The sequence below is a fragment of the Amphiura filiformis genome, chromosome 6 (assembly GCF_039555335.1).
Source record: "Amphiura filiformis chromosome 6, Afil_fr2py, whole genome shotgun sequence".
Taxonomy (NCBI): Eukaryota; Metazoa; Echinodermata; class Ophiuroidea; order Amphilepidida; family Amphiuridae; genus Amphiura; species Amphiura filiformis.
Genome location: NC_092633.1, coordinates 17,564,463 through 17,584,791, shown reverse-complemented (window position 1 = coordinate 17,584,791; position 20,329 = coordinate 17,564,463). Strand labels below are relative to the sequence as shown.

The 20,329-nt window shown below is 34.4% G+C and overlaps 1 protein-coding gene across 5 annotated transcripts in view; it reads left to right on the top strand.

Moving 5' to 3' along the window:
* The window catches only part of LOC140155078 (uncharacterized), a 232,851-nt gene that overhangs the window by 178,466 nt on the left and 34,056 nt on the right, over positions 1 to 20,329 (top strand). For all 5 annotated transcript variants that reach the window (XM_072177766.1, XM_072177769.1, XM_072177770.1 and 2 more), the window contains one exon: positions 9,323 to 9,403. In XM_072177766.1, the coding sequence (XP_072033867.1) occupies positions 9,323 to 9,403 (81 nt within the window). The remainder of the gene's footprint in view (positions 1 to 9,322; positions 9,404 to 20,329) is intronic.

The following is a 20,329-nucleotide window of genomic DNA, read 5'->3' as shown; positions in this document are numbered from 1 at the left end:
ACAAGTAATTGCAAGTTGCATAAACTTGATATTTATTAGATCTGTTCTGAAGAGGGAGCAATTTTAAATGCTCTTTGTAAGAATTAAATTAGCTCTTCTTGTACTTGCTTAGAGCATTAGGTGAGTTTGCATATTTCATGATAAAGAGAATGCACCTTGAAACATAAGGAGCAAAAATTATCCTCCATGTGGTAAGGAGAGCTAAAGCAGTAAAAAACTTTTGCTTCACTCACATTGACAGTACCTGAATTAGTTATGTTGAAAGTGTATAATATTTTTCAGTGGAAAAGAATCACGTTCGAGCACTTCAAGTAAGCCAAATTTAGCCATTCCCAGTGGTTTCATGTGTGTTGTATGCTATTTTCAAGTCAGTGAACTCCATAGAAAGAGATGATGACAGCACCAATGCTGTACACCAACCAATTGTATTCCCCAATATTGATCATGACGGCCCAACGTACCGCTCCAAATAAATAAAACAAATCACAGTTAGTATGTCTGCCTTCAGAGCCTAGCTTCCAAGCTATACATTCAAAGTCAACACACACATATAGATCCCTTGTGTTAATACAAACGGATCGGGTTCTCAAATTCATTTGAATATCAACTGACGCATACCCTAAAAACCTGTACTCGATGAAATTGCATCAATGCATAAGAATTCAATATCTTTGAAATTCAAGCATGATATTGGCTTATAAATAAACAGGGCAAATTTGTGACTTGAATACCGGTACTTCTTATGCATGGCATTCAGCTACAGTTGTTGTTAATATTAGACCATTACATCGCTTCTATCTTTATGTCTTTTTTGACCTGTTTGAACCTGCATTGACTTACATCAACATACTCTTGTCCTGTCGTAGTGCAATCTTGGCGTACTCCAACGATGTTGGTTGCCATGTTATTTTACTTTCATGAAAACCTTTTAGTGGGCCACGCTTTCTCTAGAGACCATTTGGTTCTTAGAGGCCTGTCTGTGGGTAACCTCCATTAGTCGTTTTCCCTTATAAATAATGGAAAAGAACTAAATTGTAATAGATAGCGCATTTTTTTTGCAGGTGAGCGTTAATTGACTGACACAAAACACCAAGTCTGCTGATAGCCAAGATTTGGTTAGAGAGTGCTATTTTGAATGATGTATTGTCATTAACTGATATCGTCAATTTCTATTCTAATCAGTGTTTTTCTTAACAATTTTAGAGAAGATAAAGGAATAGAGAAGTAACAATAAAAAAGGAGGGAGATAGAAAAGAAGAGATTGAGGAAAAAGAATTGTAAATTTAAAATAATAGATACTAGGTATAGGACATGGAGATAGACAATCTGTTATCAGATGCATTTCTACTACCCCTGCCCTATTTCTTACCTGGATTGCCAGTGGCTTAGATTTCTTTTGGGGATGGGGTTGAGAAATTTTTTTGAAGTATAGTGAATGCAGCACCTTTTGACAACAGAATAAAAGTTTAGCATATTGACGCTAAACTAGTGAAAATGGTTCAAAAAAGGAATACATTTGTGCGAAACATGCACAAATTTGCACTTTTTAAGGTAAAATAGCCAAATATGGGGTTAATTTGGTCAGAAACCCACATACAGGTGTCAACATTTGGGGGATGATTGTATAGACCATCCCCCTATAAAAAAATATTGGGGGAAATTTACCCCCTCCATCCCACCCTGGGGTCTAGGTCTATGTGGATTACTCACTCAAAATTCAATATTTCAAAGAAAAATTCTATTGTTTTCTATTGTTTTCTGGCATTTTCAGTAACCCATAACTCCTTTTACTCCTAGCCGACTTTCCCCTCATTTTGTGAGAACAGGTCTCAAATAAAATAAACCTACACATTTGCAGACTTTTTAGACAGTTTGTTATATTTTCCTTACTTTGTAACCTAGTAATATTTTATTACAAATGTAATCATTAGTGGAAATTACAAATAAATTCCCTCTGTTATTATACTGGTACCCATTCATACACTTGGGTGGTGAGAGGCAGTAGCAGTAAAAAGCCTTGCTGAGGTAAACAACAAAATTGCACTGCCAGAATGCATTAAACCTTTGTCATCAAAGTCACAGCTAAGTTTTACATATCACTTGTGAAAATAACGTAAGGTAGCTTTTCATAATTACTTTTTATACATCTAGTTTAGATGGATATTGTATCGCAAGCTTAAGGTAAATAATTTTACATTTAAGCAAACCTTTAACTTACAGGATGTCGTTTCTATGGATTCAGATCAATATCGGCGTGCATCCCATTTGTCTTTACATTGGCAAACATGAGCACAGTCTCATGAACCTGCTGAATTCTGTTTAAAATCAACATCAGCAGCATTAAGCAGAATTGATGTGTAGTTGTTCCAGTATGAATCAAGAACACATAAATAATCATAGTGTTCTACTGACCGCTTTCTAAAGTGAGGTTAAGCAACTTGTATTATGGGTTCTATATGGCAAGTGCAGGAGCCATGTTTGTCCAGCTTTAGCCATTTAACTAAAAACTGCAGCAGGCATTGAGTTTTGCAAAGTGACAGGTGTGCTGTAAATCGCACGCCTGGATAACCCGAGGTGTGCTCTTAGGTGTGCTGCAAATCGCACACCTAAATAAATCAAGGTGTGCTTTTTTCAAAACTGGTGTATGACTATGATTTCATTTTCAGTTAAAACTTAGCAATATTGTGACTACATGTACTTTTTTTAATTGGCCACAGTTAAGCTCTGGGGTCATGAACGGTGCATTCTGCAAAGATGTCTTTTAGCTGTAAATTTGCTTTGGTGATAACTTTGCTTGTATCATTCGTGGTTAATTGAAAAAATACAATAACAAGATAAAATTATTTTACAAGTTGGTATGCACAAAGGGCAAAGTTGTATTGTGTTCATATCACAATCTACCTTAATTTTTTTTTTTTTTTTTTTACATTTTTATATTCCCCCTGGATTTAGAATGTCCCTGGACCTTGGACTAATTGCTAGTGTCATTTGTAATTAATTTAATAAAAAATACAAAAAAATTACAAAAGATTTAAAAAAATTATAAATTCTTGTTTAAAATAGGCAAATTCGTAACTTATGTTCACATAATAATCTATGAATGATTTTCAAATGCATTTGTTTTGTATGCTTCTTTACATCATAAATAGGTTGCAATGTGAACATCAATTATAAATTTGCCTATTTTGAACATGAATTAATAATTTTTTTAAATCTTTTTGTAATTTTTTTTTTTATTTCTAAAAATTTTTTCAGGGACATTCTTAAGTTCCAGGGACATTCTAAATCCAAAAAAAGAAAACTTAAAAAAAAAAAAAAAATTTTTTTTTTTTTTTTTAGGCGTGCGAAAAATCGCACCCCTCGGCGCATTTTCAGGCGTGCGGCGCGTGCGAATCGCAATCGCACGCCTTAAAACTCAATGCCTGCTGCAGTATACTTAATGTTTTAAAATGTATTAAAATACATTCAACAACTCTTCCTATACTTTGTACAGGAGCCAAGCATTGTTAATCGGTGATGAATCCACAGTCCAGTAGCGTATACGCGAACGCAAGGTTACGGGTACGCATTACGGATGAGCGCGTAAAATTTGTCATGCCTGAAACATATGCGTAAACATGAACTCTCTTATGTTGGCGGTAGCAGCTAAATATTACCGCTTTATTCTTTAGTTTTATATCAACAGAGAAATACCGCGATCTTCTTGTAAGCTTGAGTGGCAATGACAAACGGACATTCCGAATGAAAGAATTGTGTGAATTAGACATCTTTAGCTTGTTTCGTTGTTGAAAGGAATTCAATCATGTTTCACCGTTGCTCATCACCGATTAACAACTCGCGTTTGGCGCGTTTTTACAGTTACACCAGTTCATCATTGTTAATCGGTGATGAACAACGTTGAAACATGATTGAATCCCTAATTGATCTTAAAGGAAATTATTTCATGAAGCCAATAATCGCATTTATATTTCTATAGGATTTGCGCCTCTTGATCGAGTTAAGGCCAATAATATCAAGCAAAATTTGTGGGCAATTTCCTCCTCTAGAGAAAAATCATGCACATGGGGTGGATATGACGCCCTTGTATCACGCATTGAATCACCATTATAGAACCATTACCATTCCTCTTGTATGTCAGTTTTATTTGTCTCAATATTTTGGTGTGAACACTGCTACCCTCTAACCCAACTTAAGACACTGCATCCCAAACCCAAACCAGACAAAGAAATATTTGTAAATTTGTCAAATTTTCACATGGAGATCAAAGAATATACATTTTTATGGTACTAATTTGAAACAAATTTCTTCAGGATTTGCTTTATTTTCACAATTAACAAGTGAAGCTTGCGTGGTCGCAGCTTGCCAATTTGTTCACCAGGTTTGATATTAAAATTTGACTGCAAGGAGGCAATTATTATGACACTTTCCCAGGATTTGTTGGCTTCTTTTTCAGATGGTCTGTATACCACAAATATTCCTCCAGTATATTTTCATACACCACCCCAGCCTAATTAGTATGATTTGTAGTCTGCAACTCATTGCACCAATACACCCAAAGTTTTATATTACACCAGTTTTGTACTGGAAAACTTGAAACTTTAAGAACATAAAGCAGAAGTATATTCACAGGGAATATTAAACTAACAACTATATCTTGATGTGTCATAAATCCACATTATTTTGCCAATAGCCATTTTGTTAGTAAAGATTTCTTTGTAGGGGCTTGACATTTACAAACAGAGAGCACTGAATGTCAACTTGAAGTAGTTTACCTCTTTCTTGGCTGGCAATATGTTGCTTACAGGAATATCATTGAATTCATAACATGATAGCTATGTCACATTTTAGTGTGTGAATGCAATGATTCTTACATTCTTGTGAATACATTGCAGCTACATCACAGGTATGTGAGCAATGACTTCTTGTGATATTCATGCTCTCAGATGAATGGTCAAGTGTTGTGTCATTGTCATCTAACCTTCAACTTGTGCACCATTCTGTTACCTGTAAGGGAAAACCGTCATTTTGCCCACAGACCCTTTTTCAACAACAACAAAAACAAAAAAGCGGGGGTGGTTAAGGGATCTAAAATGAGCGTTTATTGCGTTTCGACAGTATTTTTTGTGGGACGTGAGAGCACCTCAGACCTATCGAATTGCATACTGAATACGAAGCATGTCTTTCTGATATCAAATATTTTTCATTTTTGAAAATCACAATATAATACAAATTTTATGACAAATTATAAAAATTTGATATTTTTCAAATTTTTGAAATATAACATTCCTCGAAGTAAATTATATAAATCTAATGACATATTCTTAAAGTGTATGTAGCAGGGAGGAAAAGCCGACGGTCAATTGAAAATTTTGACCTTTCATATTGAAGATATGGATTTTTTTCCCAAACAGACATAATTGTTTTTGGTGTTTTGGGGAAAAAAATCCATATCTTCAATACGAAAGGTCAAAATTTTCAATTGATCGTCGGCTTTTCATCCCACCTACATACACTTTAAGTATAAATCATCAGATTTGTAAAGTTTACTTCAAGTACTGTTAAATATCAAAAATATCAATTTTTAATGATTTGCCATAAAATGTGTATTAAATTGCGAATTTCAAGAAATCAAAATTATTTGATATCAGAATGACATTCTTCGTATTCAGAATGCAATTCGATATGTCTGATGTGCTCTAATGTCCCACAATAAATACTGTCCAAACGTTCATACCCCAGCCCTTAAAAGTAAATACCTGACGGTTTAAGTTTACAGTATAAGGTAAAAGGTAGACATTTTTCATGCAAACCATGTTTTTATTTTGTATTGACACTTTTATTGAGTATTGACACTTATATAGCTTCAGAGTGTATCATTGCAATCAGAACATTAACTTGTTTTGGGGTACTACAGGAGACACTGAATCCGCATCATTTTGGTACTTCCAAAATCTAGATCAATTGATCTTAAATGGCTAGCTTTTTATCCAACCATAACCATAAAAAAGAGTAATCAGGGGCATATCCAGAGGGTTGCGAATGGTGGGCGTACACTCTGTGGTCTATGCCTAAAACCAGAGCCGTAGCCAGGGGGTGTGGCCCCCCCCCCAAAAAAAATGTGCAAAAAGTTTACAAGAAGTCCACAAATTTGCAAGCGTAGCAAGCCAAAAAATTGGATTTTTAAGCTTTGTTTGTCAAAAAAGGTCCAAATTTGGGGAAGAAAGTACACTTTTCACAAAATTGCCCCCCTGGAAAAAAATCAGCAACCCCCCAAAATCCTGGCTATGGGCTTGCCTAAAACATACAAAATTAGCCCATTTTGGTGCTGTTCTTGCAACCATGAAAGCAACCACAAAAATTCCTTATTGTTACTTTGGCTCCAAATTGCAGAAAAATATACACAGGAATATTGGTATCTATAGATACAGTTACTGCATGAATGTTTTGACATAAAAATGTACATTATGCAATGGAAGTGCACCCTAAAGTGGCATTACCAGACACAGTAAAAGTTGCACTGGGAGAGAAAATCTGTAATGTCATCACACAGTGCATTATTGTGATATGCCCGCTTACACACAATGCATGCCAGGGAAGTACATATTGCTGCACGCATAGTTTAATAATGCCATATATTGGAACGTCCCATGCCAGAGTATGCCCTCTGAGCGTGCTTGAAATTGGTTAACCCTGGTGTAGTTACCTGACAACCTCGCAGTCATCTTGGGTGTACACAGGGTGCTCAATTTGTTGGTGTTTATGCACTACACATTAGTTTCCTTCCTTGTACCCTCATGCTACTTTCAGTTCGCTAACGCACCCCACACTTATAGACGATCCCCATGGTCTACTTTCCATGATACGGGTTCGCATTAATGCAGATCTGTCCCACGGTGTAGATGGCCTCATTGTTATTGTTGCTTCTGGCATGTGACAACTCAAGAGGCAACCGGATGTGGGCCAGGAGTCATACGGATTGGAAGCTGCTGTTTGAGAAAGGGGCAGGATCAAATATAGTCAAATAAGAAGTTATTGTCATCAACACAGTCATTGCAGGCTCTGTCATCTTCTTTGTCATCTTCTTTGTCATTGTCATTGTTATTAGATCTACACATCATCATCACATCTTTATATATGAAGATGAAGATCAGTAGCAGGTGCATCATCATTATCACTTCTAATTGAAGAATTCCCAAACTATAGTCCATATACTTTCCTCGAGTCAGTAAAGTAACATTTTCAGATTTTCTCAAAAACTTAATTTTTGCAGGAATCTGTTATGCTAGTTGGATTCCTTGCATCATTTCCTTTCTGAAAATGTATACTTTTATATACTTCTCATCATTATATTTAGAAATACAATAAAAAAACAATATCTAATTGACTGACTCGAGAAAGGTATACAGACTATAATAGTACAAGGCATCTGTGCACTCAGTGTTTTGATGTACATCTTTAACAAAACAGTTTGAAGTAAATTAACACAAATAAAAAATAATTCCAAAAAAAAATATATTAAAAGTTTTTTTTTAAATTGAAATTAAAGTCTTGTTACTCATTTGCTACTAAAATTACTGGTATGTATTTAGCATACCCTTTAATTGGATGCCACTTAATTATGCCTTATGTAAGTTCAACACCCTATATAGCTGTTAGCATATCCTGCCTTCATTACCATATAACAGGTTTTGTATTCATCATGCATGTTGCCTCTCTCGGTATTCACACTTCCTAATATGGGATCTGACATTAATAGCCATACCTTAAGGGCCATGGACTATCGCTTTAGCACACCGGATAATTGGAACATTGTTTTAAGTGTTTAATCAAAAACTGGCTGCTGTGCAGAATTTGTTCATTTGAATATGTTTAGAAAAATATGCAGATTTTTAAGTTAAATGATAATTTCTTTCATATATACCTTCTCTTTTTGTGAAAAAAAAAGTCAAAACATGAGCATGTAGGCATCCATATTAACTAGTGTTGTATTGAGAATGATGATTATTTATGTAAACATTACCAATTAGCCTATTCTGCTGCGTACCTGGGTGTGTATGTAGGTGTGGGTGGACTGTGTGCAGATATCTATTATTACCCTACAGACAGTGGCGGCGCTAGGGTTTGGGGGGGGGGCATTGGGGGCTAATTCAACAAATTTTGCTCAAAATTGCCGCAAAAAGTGGAAATTTGCGTAATTTTGGGTTTTTACTGGGGCAGTTGTGACTGGGGGATTTTCCCCCATGCCCCTCGTTGCGCCGCCTCTGCCTGCAGATAAATGTGTTTCACCATTTGCGAATAGGAAACCACTGCTGTAATTAAAAAACAATTTTCTTTTTTGTATTTTTATTCCCAACCTTTATCTTCCTGTCTAGACCATTACATAACATGATCTGAAAAGTTACACTTTTCAAAATATATAATAGTTGCCTTAAACAAAATATGACACCCAGCAGCCATTTACTTGTTTTATCCCTCCATCTCCCATTGCCACACATATTACTTCCCCTAGGCCCACATCCTTGGATGAATTTTGAGCCTGTAGGCAGAAAAAAAGCTTGCTAATGAAATAGTGTCGCATAGAACAAATTTAGTTTGCCAATGAAGAGCCAAGATTTGTGAATGTCAAGGTGATAGACCATGCTTCTATACACAATTTTACCTCCTGACTAAATAATGGGATTGGAACAGGTGAAATCAATACAGAATATTCCATCATTTTTTTTATGCACACAATATTTCTATTCTTTAAAAGCAAACCAATAAGTAAAATAAAAATGTAAAACTGGGACACTTGCAAAAATTGATGACTCAATGACTAAAACTGAGTAATGTTTAAAGTGGATTGCTGTGTAAAAATACATGTAGTGAGCTGAGTCAAGACTGCCGACCTGGTTCCTTCCACCCCTATGAGGCAAATGGATTGACCCACTTAGAATTGAGTACCTTTGCCAGTTCCTTGATGTGACAAGCCAGGCAGTAGACATCGGCCGGCTTCGTTAAGTCGCAGTCCAACCCGAGTCAGAGAACTAGAGATTGATTGATCTTACTGCTTGCTTCACACGCAATACTTAATTTACACGTCATCTTGATCTTTGAACATAACATATTCTCATCCATCTATAAGGAACTTAATTATCAAAATCCACATTTCTTGAGAGTCCATATTATAGGAAGATTATGTTACTGAAATCCACTGTTGCTGATATTGGATTATTATACTGGTGGTGGTGGATAAAATAATCTCTTTTATGACTTTGATGTTTGCTATAATTACCATGCAATCATGATGCAAGTTTACATGTATGCCGGTATCTCTTTGCAGCCACAAGCTTGAGATTGAGTTTGAGGATAACCATTGTATCCGTCGGAATCGATCACAAAGGTTCCTGTCAAATGTCATAACGTAAGTAATACTTTTCAATTTTATCCTTTGATTCATTTTCATATGATTTCAAAAAAGTAACAAAACAACATTAATCTTAAATTTTGTTATCATTTTCATGTACAATTCTTGATCACAGGGATCACAAGCTGGAAACAAAATTCAAGAATAATGTTATTGAACATCAAGAATAGGCTTTTGATCAGAATGTACAAAAGTATTAACTATTAGTTTGTTTGGTAACATGAAAGTTACAATAAGCTTTGTTTATTTTTATTTTTATTTGTGTTTGTGTGTTTTTTGCTTTTCTGTGATGTAAGTCATTTTGTATATTGATTTGTTTATTCAAATGTTAAAATTCTCTCCACAGTTGACAGCAGTTTGCGCAGGCCAACACACAATTCTCCATATGTTGTGGCTTGCTCAGCAATATGATTCAATTACCAACCAATAAATTATAATAAACAAAAGATAATAATAATCAAAACAAAACACAATAACTCTAAACAGCAACAATAAAATAAACAAAAACAGAAATGCAGAATCTTAACCTGCTTTGCTAGAATTTTAAATTGAATGACGAGTCAAGAAAACTGTTGCTATTACATGATGTACATAAGGTATAAGGAAATATGGTCTGTAAGAAATTTTTGATCACAACCTTTTTAATTGTCTTTCTTGTATAAAGTATTAGGTCAATTTTTGATTAAAAAAATATGAAATGGTTTTATGAAATGGTTATGCACTTCAAACTATGCCAAAAAAGAAAATTTGTATTGCTCTTAAAAGCTCCAAAGACAGAGTCAGTCGGTTGGTAGTTTGAATTTTATTATTATTTTGCACGCATATGGGAAGGGAAATTCACCACAAAATATGATGCCAATGGTAAACAGTGATTTGTAAGGTCTGTCTGGCTCATTTTTTAATATATCAGAGCTGTGCAGTATGCATTACAGACAGGATTTTTTTTACTGAAAATTCAAGTATGAAAAGAAGAAGAAAAACATTACCCTATTTTTTTCAGATTAAGGTCGGTCAGAAAGGAAATATACAACTTTTATTTGGCTGTATGTTACAGCACTATATCATCATAAAAATGTGAACAATTACATTGTGATGGTCCATATTTTTGGTCACTTTTAGGACCTGCACAGCACAATTCTTTCACTTGTAACAGTCCTGACATATAAAATGGATACAAGTTTGTAGTTTTGTAGATTCAAATATCAGTCTTTTTTTTTTTGTGTGTGTTAAAATCCAGTAAAACACTCGCAATCTTTAGACTATAATCATCTTGGCTGATGGCTTCCTCAGTGGACACTAGTGGTTATTCTGGTGAAGCCATCAACCCAGATAGCGACAGTCAAAATATTGGAGTATTTTTCTGGATTTTACACCACAAAAATCACTGATATTAGTCCTGATACAACTGTTTCAAGACTATGAAAATAGCAATTTTGTATTTTCAATTGCATAATAATTGGATCATAATGTCTTCATATGAATCTGATAAATAATTCTTAACTAAACCATTATTTGAAATAAGGGGACTCCATCAAACATGTAGATGTAGTGCTGCATCTGATTACCCGTTTGGGTCTGATCACACTAATCTCTTGTGGTAAAACTAGTAGTAGATCTACTTTTAAACATAAATAATTTACTTTTATCTTCTCCACAAGCGCATGTTACGAAAGCACCAAAGCTGTTGCATTTTTACGTTAGTTCAGCTGTACCTATCCAATCATATATCAATTCACAATGAGGCCCGCTTATTTAGGACTGATCACAGTGGTTGATGGGTAATGAGGATGAAAGAGGAATCATGCCTGAAACAACACTATGGTCCCCAATAGCCTCATCCCAGTAACCTCAATTACATAATCATAGTGCAAAATTTGACCTCAAAGTTGCAGAGTATGAGTTTTTGTACCCAAATCTTCAAATGTCATTCAATGAATGTACGAATGTATTTGGGTTTAAGAACTGTGCCCCTGATAGATGAGTATGTTGTGGATCCTAGTGCAAGTGGGATGTGATACAAATTGGGACTCATAAACACTGTTAAATCTTTGTATTTAGTGAGAACACAGACGTTTATTGTTGAAAAACTAGGTAATTTCAAGCTTTTGAATTGTTCATCTTGATACCTATAAACCAGCATAAACTCTGGTTTAATCAAGCAAAATGACTCATTTGTCAAGCTATATTAATTTTCATTGGATATTATAGCTCATTTATCAGGCTGCAATATTCACTTATACCATTAAAATGGGATGTATATGGAATATGAATACATGTTGCAGACTATAATAATATGATGACAATACAAATTTAACACTTCTGTAAATGACAAGCAACTTCAAATTGCTGAGAAATTTTTATTTTTTGGTGGATAATTCTATGAAAAATGTAGATCCTTACCCACTTTTTAGCAATCTTTCACCACATGTTATCCAAACAATTTCTGACTTTGTCAAGTCATGCAGGAAAATTACTTTTTCATCTACAGCCGCAGGTATCATACTTATTTTAGCTGAAATAAATGTTGGCAGAAGATTATGAATCATATATTACAAAAACAAATGACTCGGTTATATCGTCTAAACGATAGATAAGTACCTGTACAAATCTATAAAAGCAATTAACTCAAGCTCTCCTGATGTGGGGACAACTATAGTGGTATACATAGCACATAAATTAACAACTATCCTTAGACATGACCACTACTTGCAAATTTCATCAACATAGATTGTTTATCCAGCAAACACAACATGAGTTGACAAAGCTATAGGGAAGTTTGGTGTCTTAATTTCCCTGATGGTTTCACAAAAAATAGGCGTCCGATAATATCATATTTGCTTTAGTCGTGACATCGCAGAGTGGATTTCATTGTCACTTGTGATGTTCTTGGATACAATTTCTCCCAATAATGTAGTTTTGACCTTCAAGCTATCCTGATGTAAAATATATTGTTTATGTAAAAACATGATGGATCTTTGCAATTAGCTTTGCATAAAGTGATAAGCTTCCATATATTATCTGGTTCATTCTAGGGATTGATTATAATTGTCAAGAGTTATTTTTCAAGAACCACTGAACCAGTACTAAGCATTATTATGTTTTAATGAATCCAAGTGTGTGAAAATATTGGATCCAAAACAAAATACTGATCAAATTGGATGCTTTACGCCCAATATTTAACTCATAGCTCGACCAATAATTATGGGCTCAATCGATCCTATTTTATATCCTAATTGCACTCAACATATTGTCTGTATAAAGCAGGTATATGAGAGTTATGCATCAAGAACCAGATCAAATAAACATTGTGTATGATGGATGGAGTGTGAGACCAACGCTATTCACAATTAGCGTGATTTATATCCTCAAGATTTATCCTAGTTGCATCTTCTCTTGGCCTTGACATTCACACTATTTGTGGTAATTCTAATTACAATTTCAAGGCCATATACACCTTTAAAACAAGAGAAAAGACGGCTATTATTGGCTTGAAATGTTCTTTAAATTAATAAATATATGATATAGCTGACATTGATTAATTACTGTTATATTATGATTTGATTTATGCATAAAACCACCTGCCCATATGAAGCAAGGTGGTGAGATTTTGATTTAAATTTTATTCTGTGGTTATGTTGACTTTGAAATGAGTAAATTTGAAAGGCTCAATATTTCTGTGATGTATTTTAAACTGCCTCCATAGATGGTATATGCAAACAAGATCAATTGCTTGCCTGGCAGAGCGTAAAAAGCTGACCCGATTGGAGATTAGAATTGGTATGACATGTTAGAAAAATGACAATCGATTTATTTAATCAAAGTAGCATGATTTGTCTCCTTTGATATATGTGGTAATCATAATGAGGATGAGGATGAAATTAGCATTTTCAAGTACAAATCTGAATTTTATAAGAGATTTTTATAATGTACAGATTTAATTTGTTAAGTCCAAATGTGTTGCAGCAAGGTTCACAAAATGATCAATGGAAGTCTGGGCGTGCTCAAACATCTGTGAAATATTGGTTGCCTGTGTGTGTGTGTGCAGTAAGTGGATCTTCTTGCTTGATGTCATCGTTGTCGCCAACAATTCTTGCGTATGATGAAATATGATGGCTGTGCTGTCTGTTGCACATATGAACAAATGCAAGGGCAAATATTGGCAATAAATGACATTAGCGTACAATTCTATTATGTAATGAATATTTTATCTGTATTTTGTGTAAATAGAAAAGATATGGCAGAGTTTTTTCTCATATAGAACAGGAGCAAAATCAAAGCAATGAGATGAAAATAGTGATGGATGATGTGGGTGTCAACCCTATTTCTACTTTACGCTTAAAAGCTGTAGAATTTCATGCAAATTTGTAATTCTCATCAACATGTGACATATTATGGATGATAAATGTTTTGTTCTGATTTCATAAGGAAAGATGTGTCTAGGCCAGGATTAATCCATTTATATTACACAGTATTCTTTAGGGCTTTCTAATGCATTTTTTGTATCTCAAATCAAACAATGGAAAATCAGCATGAAATCAACAGGTAGAGGAAGTCATCAAATCTATCAAATTATCTATTGAAATTAAAATGACTTCTATGGAAACTAAATTGAATGAATTGTAAATGAGACTGAGTACTGTATTTTCTGAGTAATATATGTATGGAAGCTGTTATCTGAATTGTGTCAATTTGTGTGAGCTAGGCTAGAGAAAACATGTAGAAATATAAGTACTATCATCTGAAGATAGTATGTATCCATTAGAAAGAACTTTACAAAAAATATGGATAATTGCTATCTTCTGAAGATTGATGTATATATTTTTTTAATTCTTTCTACCAAAGAAACATGTTTGAATGCCATCTTCTTCTGAAGGTAGCATTTATGAATATAAATTCCCTCAACTAGAAAAAACATTTAAACTATAAGTGCTATCTTCTGAAGATAGCATGTATCCATTTGAGGTATAAGTGCTATCTTCTGAAGATAGCATGTATCCATTTGAGAGATCATTACAAAAATATGGATAATTGCTATCTTCTGAAGAAAGATATATTTGAATTATCTGTACCAAAGAAACATGTTTGAATGCTTTCTTCTTAAGATAGCATGTATAAATATAAATTCCTTCAAGTAGAGAAAACATTTATAACTATAAGCGCTATCATCTGAAGATTGCATGTATCCATTTGAAAATATGGATAATCGCAATCTTCTGCAGATAGATGTATATATATTTGAATGTTGAATGCTTTCTACCAAAGAAACATGTTTGAATGCCTTCTTTTGATGATAGCATATGTAAATGTAAATGTAAATACCCTCAACTAATAACTATAAGTGCTATCATCTGAAGATTGCATGTATCCATTTGAAAGGGCTTTGCAAAAAATATGAATAATTGCTATCTTCTGAAGATTGATGTATATATTTTTAATTCTTTCTACCAAAGAAACATGTTTGAATGCCATCCTCAACTTGAAAAAAACCATTTAAACTATAAGTGCTATCTTCTGAAGATAGCATGTAGGCCTATCTATTTGAGGTATAAGTGCTATCTTCTGAAGATAGCATGTATTTGAATTCTCTAAACCAAAGAAACATGTTTGAATGCTATCTTCTGAAGATGTTGTGAGTCTGGGTAAGAATAATCTTTATTTAAAATGCAACATCACAAAAATGATAATATACTGCATCCTTAAACCACACCACCTGCATCCTTGCTTAGAAAAAAGGTCATGTGAACCTGTGATACCTCTGAATTTTCAGCATCTCAAACACAAATCTGGTATTTTTGTGAGCCTGGGGAAGAATACTCTTTATTTAAAATGCAACATCACAAAAATGATATCATACTGCTTCTTTATATCATACCACCTGCATCCTTGCTTAGAAAAAAGGCCATGTGGGCATAAAATACCTGTGATACCTCTGAATTTTCAGCATCTCAAATGCTAATCTGGTATTTTTGTGAGCTTGGGGAAGAATATTCTTTATTTAAAATTCAACATCACACAAATGATATCATTATGCTTCCTTATATCACACCACCTGCATCAATGCTTATAAAAAGACCATGTGGGAATTAAATACTTGTGATATTTTGTATAAGATAATACAATGTTAGGTCTAACACAACATCACATTTTGAGAAAATAGCAATTCAAAAGATGGAAGAGAGTTTGCAAACCAGAAATTGTCCCACAAAAGTAATGGAAATGGACGCCATTAAATTAACCTAACCTTGGAAACCACAAAACCATTCTGTGAGATATTTCCTGCTGCATGAGTAGGTGATTCAAAATTGTTGTAGGTGTCAACATGCCCTTAGTGACAACATTATACAAACTAGAAGAGTTAATGCAGTCATGCTGCGTTCCCATAGCATATGGTAGCTGCAGAACTAATTCTCATCATCATATGGTTGGTTAATGGGCCCATCAAATGTATAAACTGGAAAGTTGCCAGAGTATGACATCTTTATACATCTGGGTATTGGAGCAGCTCAGGTGAATCATCATGGTCTTTTAATAATAAAAAAAGACCTGAACAAGAAATTATTGATCACAAGTATCTTAAAGGTAATGTGAAAGCATGAAAAGTTTTATATTTTATCAGGCTTTGTAGTTCCTAAATAATCAAAATTGTTAAGAAAATGATAAAGGCTTTTTATACTTAAAGACAGAACCCACGAATTGCAGAGTATAAAAACAATATTACATAAGCGTTCTTACTATAAATTGAGTATGTTACCTTCACAACTCTACTGTTAATTTTGTATTAATGCATGTAACTAGACAAAAGCGGCAAACTGGTCAGCATTGATGTAATGTTATCAGGTTCATGAATATATGCAGGGTTTGTTTATTGAATTTATAGGCAAAATTCTAATTGGAAAAAGTTCTTGGAACACTGTTATCGTGTCTATTTCACCTCACTGAACATCCACCTCCTATATAAATCACTTACTAAATATTTAGATTAAAAGCGTCAACCCAGAGTTCTTAATGCCATTAAACAACATTACATCTTCGAAATCTAAACTACTTACAGACCAACCTTGCAAGCGCTTGCTCATGGAGCTTAAATCACACCATGCATAGTTTCTTGCCTACTGTTCACACAAGAAATCATCTGGGACTAGGTTGTGCGCTTTTTAAACAGGAAATTACATGATGCGGTCAGATAGGTGTTTACGGAACAATTTCAACATCACTCTCAACCAACAGGAGTGTCGTGCAGCCCAAAGCATGTTGGACGCTTCGTCATTGATATTAGTCAACAGTATACAAAATATCTTGTAGAAAATGCTTAAACAGTTGTAATAATGCTAAAGCAATATTTAAAGAGCCACTTCTGGGCCCAATACACAAAGATCTTATATTTGATTTATTGCATATAAAACCCATCAAGTGTGAAATTGATCGTATGTTTTGGAGAAATGGGCCCTAATTATGTATTCCTCAATTCTTGTTGTTCTGAATCTGTTTGCAAAAGGTTGTATATCTTGCTTTCTTTACAGACTCAAGTGAATTTGTATCCATTTTGTATCTTGTATTAACCCAGGTATAGTTCCGTTCCTGATATCTGATACCTATTTTGGGGGTGGAATTATAAGCGAATGGTAATTTCCTCCCCCATGAAGAAGTGTATCCTGTACTAACCCAGGTATAGTCCCATCCCTGAAATATGATCCAAGTTTTTGTGGTGGGATTATAAGCGAACAGTAATTTCCTCCCCATGCAAATGGTTGGCATGATATAGAACCCTCTCATTGACAATGCACTACTTCCTTTAACAACAATAAGATGCAAAAGGAGGTCCTTCCTTTCCTAATGACAAAATTTCCTATTGTCAAACTGCACACTTTCCTCCACTCTTGTGCCAACACTCCAAACAGTCCCCTATCGTTTCAATGTCCTACATGTGATACATAACATGCAATTTGTAGGCTTCTGTTCAAATTCTCACACGGTTAATAAATTTGCTGATGCAAACCTGAAGTGTGTCTTCCTTTTGCCGTAGAAAGTCCTCGTGATTCTTGGCATGTTAAAGTGTCTCCATGCATGCTGATACTTGACACATTTTCACCGCAAGCCTTTGTTACTTTTCTTCATCTAAATGTGTCGCTCAAGAAGGGCATCTCCACTCAATGGAATATCCTATACCGAGAATAACCTCAATTTCCTGACACAGTTCATTGATCTGGGAATATTAAATAATTAGAAAGTTGACATCTGTTTGATCAGGGGAGCATTCACAATGAATTATGCATCTGTTAACAGGAACTTCAGCTTCGTAGGCGTGTAGAATGTATTCATGTATTTAAATTTTTATTGTAAATTGGAGCCTAATACAGATATCGACCTCTTTTCTTGAAAGTAAAATGTCTTTTTCTTAACCCAATTTTGTTCACTATTTCAAAACCGTGCACACCAGTATATACCCGCACTCAGGCATACCACTTTACTTTTTTCACTCCTAAGGTGTAGTAGGGAGGTTTATAAGTAAAATCTATGTTACCTTTAACATCAGTTTTTGTGGGACATTGATGTATATTTGAAGGTGCACCAAGTTACAGTATATTTTTCTGGTCAGAATGACCCAAATTGGTGGCTTTCTTTTGGTGGTGACTATTTCCACACCATACAGTGTTTCCTGGTTGGAATTGAACTAAATCTGCTTGAAAGTACTTTTGGGGTGACCATTTTCATACCATACAAGCTTAGAGTGCTTCTGATCCTACCATATACTACTAATACACATATGTTTTGATAGGACATGCAGAGCTTATCACATACAAGCCAACCGTTATTGAATATATGGATCTATGTGCTGCTGTTACTGCAATGGTAGTATTTGTATAGTATCTGGTTAATTTCATCAACCTTGTTGGTTGCATAAGAGGAAATTATTTACATCACCATTATCTTAGAAGGCTTTATTATTGATGGAGACAAGACACCTGGTATTATGAAAGCACCTGCTTCAACTCCAGGGCTGTGATTAGCATTATAAGAGAAAAAGACAGAAAAACAGCATTTTTAGTCCCAGATTTTGTTTTATCAGTTTTAAATCTTCCATTAGCAAATTTTAGGTTAAATGCTCTAGTAAATTGCATCGCTATTGAAAGATATTAATTTTCATAATTTCACAGATGTTTAAAATTGCAACATTTATTGATGATTGTTATATTGTTGGTAAGAACATTAAACAGTGGTTGCTAGAATATGCTCAATGTGCAGTATTTGTTAAAGCTCCTTGATTTGAAACTCCTTGTAATAAATGGTGGAAGCAACTACCAAAAATGAATATCAATCATCTGTGTATCACTTTAAAATTCACTTCTATTAAAAGCATACTAAGGATACACTATCATAATTGAATCAAGACACCTCTTGTTTCTCTTTGGTAGCCTCTGATCAGTGAGCTACTATTCTTCATTAAACTGCGGTTCTCGTTCAAAGAAAATAGTAACTCAGCCAGGCTTTTAGTGAAATGGTGATAAACAGCGAATGCGGGGCGCAGCACAAAGGAATATCAGAACATGGCTCTTGGCTGATATTGATGATGACCGTTAATTGTTTGCCCCACCTGAACTGTTGAGGCTAAGTAAAAAAAAAGCATTGTTCATGTTGTTAATGGTATATGTTCTCAAGGCAATAACTAGGTATGAGTGAGAAATGGATATAAATGTGCTATTGCTGCTTTGTGTTGCTTGTTATTATGCTGTGCCTCCGAAGTCCAAACAAGAACTTGTTTTCTTCTCTATAGAGTCTTATTTATAGATCTAGTCGTGCATTGTAAACCAATTCTATGTCATTACTTACAAATATATTCATAGCACCGCTATGTTATTTATTATAGAGTGCATAAATATGAATGTAGCACATAGTAGCTATTTGTGTATTCATGCTCAGGTCTCGTATCTAATTCACATGGAGTGTGTTGTTTCATGGAACATAAACAAGGTATGGCAAGATGTAGACCACAGGCTATATGGCATAATTAAGTCACAGTACGGGGAGAAGGAATACTAACTCATTGATTTTGACAATTGGCAATGTTACGTTGTCTGCATTTAATTGATGACTAAGTTTATCATTTATTGTGCGTGTGATTTGAAATAATTAATAGACACAACTGGGTAGTATGGTAAATGCCGCATGGGAAACACATGTGAATGGGAAACACATGTGAATACACTACATACACTTTTATGTAAGACTTTTCGAAAAATTAATTAAACAAATTTATTACATCATGTTACCAACAAATTGTTTCTCATCTCATTGCCTTTGGGCTCCAAATAGCTGTAATATCTGCTGAGAGAACTGGGTTTTTTTTTGGTTTTTTTTGAGTGAGAACGTTTTAAAATTCATTTTACTGGCAATAATAACATATTTTACCATGATGTAACTAAACCATTACTAAGCACAACACTTTTGGAACTGACTGTTAATATTTGACAACCAAAAATAAAATGAAAGGTCTTTACCGATGTTGCATAATGTACCCCTTGCAAGCTTGCATACAAGTTCATTTTATGTAACTCATTCCCAGGAACAAGTGATTTGCGCGAAAAATAGCCAATTGCGCGTGAGATTGCGCTTGAACTTTTTTTCAATGCAAATCATGTATCCCTGCCCATAGGAAAAAAATAGCCAATTCCTCGGAGATTGCACAGAAAAAAAGTTCCGCGCAAATCACTTGTCCCTACTCATTCCTGATGTGGTACATACCCTGGCTTTATGACAAACTGGTAATCTGAGGCCCATGTCACAAAGACTTCAGATTGACCACACCTTTAATTTATCAAATGTTTTAACTTTGTGTAAAATCTGTGTCAAATGGGAATCTTGTGTGAAAGTGAAAGTGATAATCCTAATGGCAGCTAATGATGAGAAGGAAAAAAAAAGGATGAT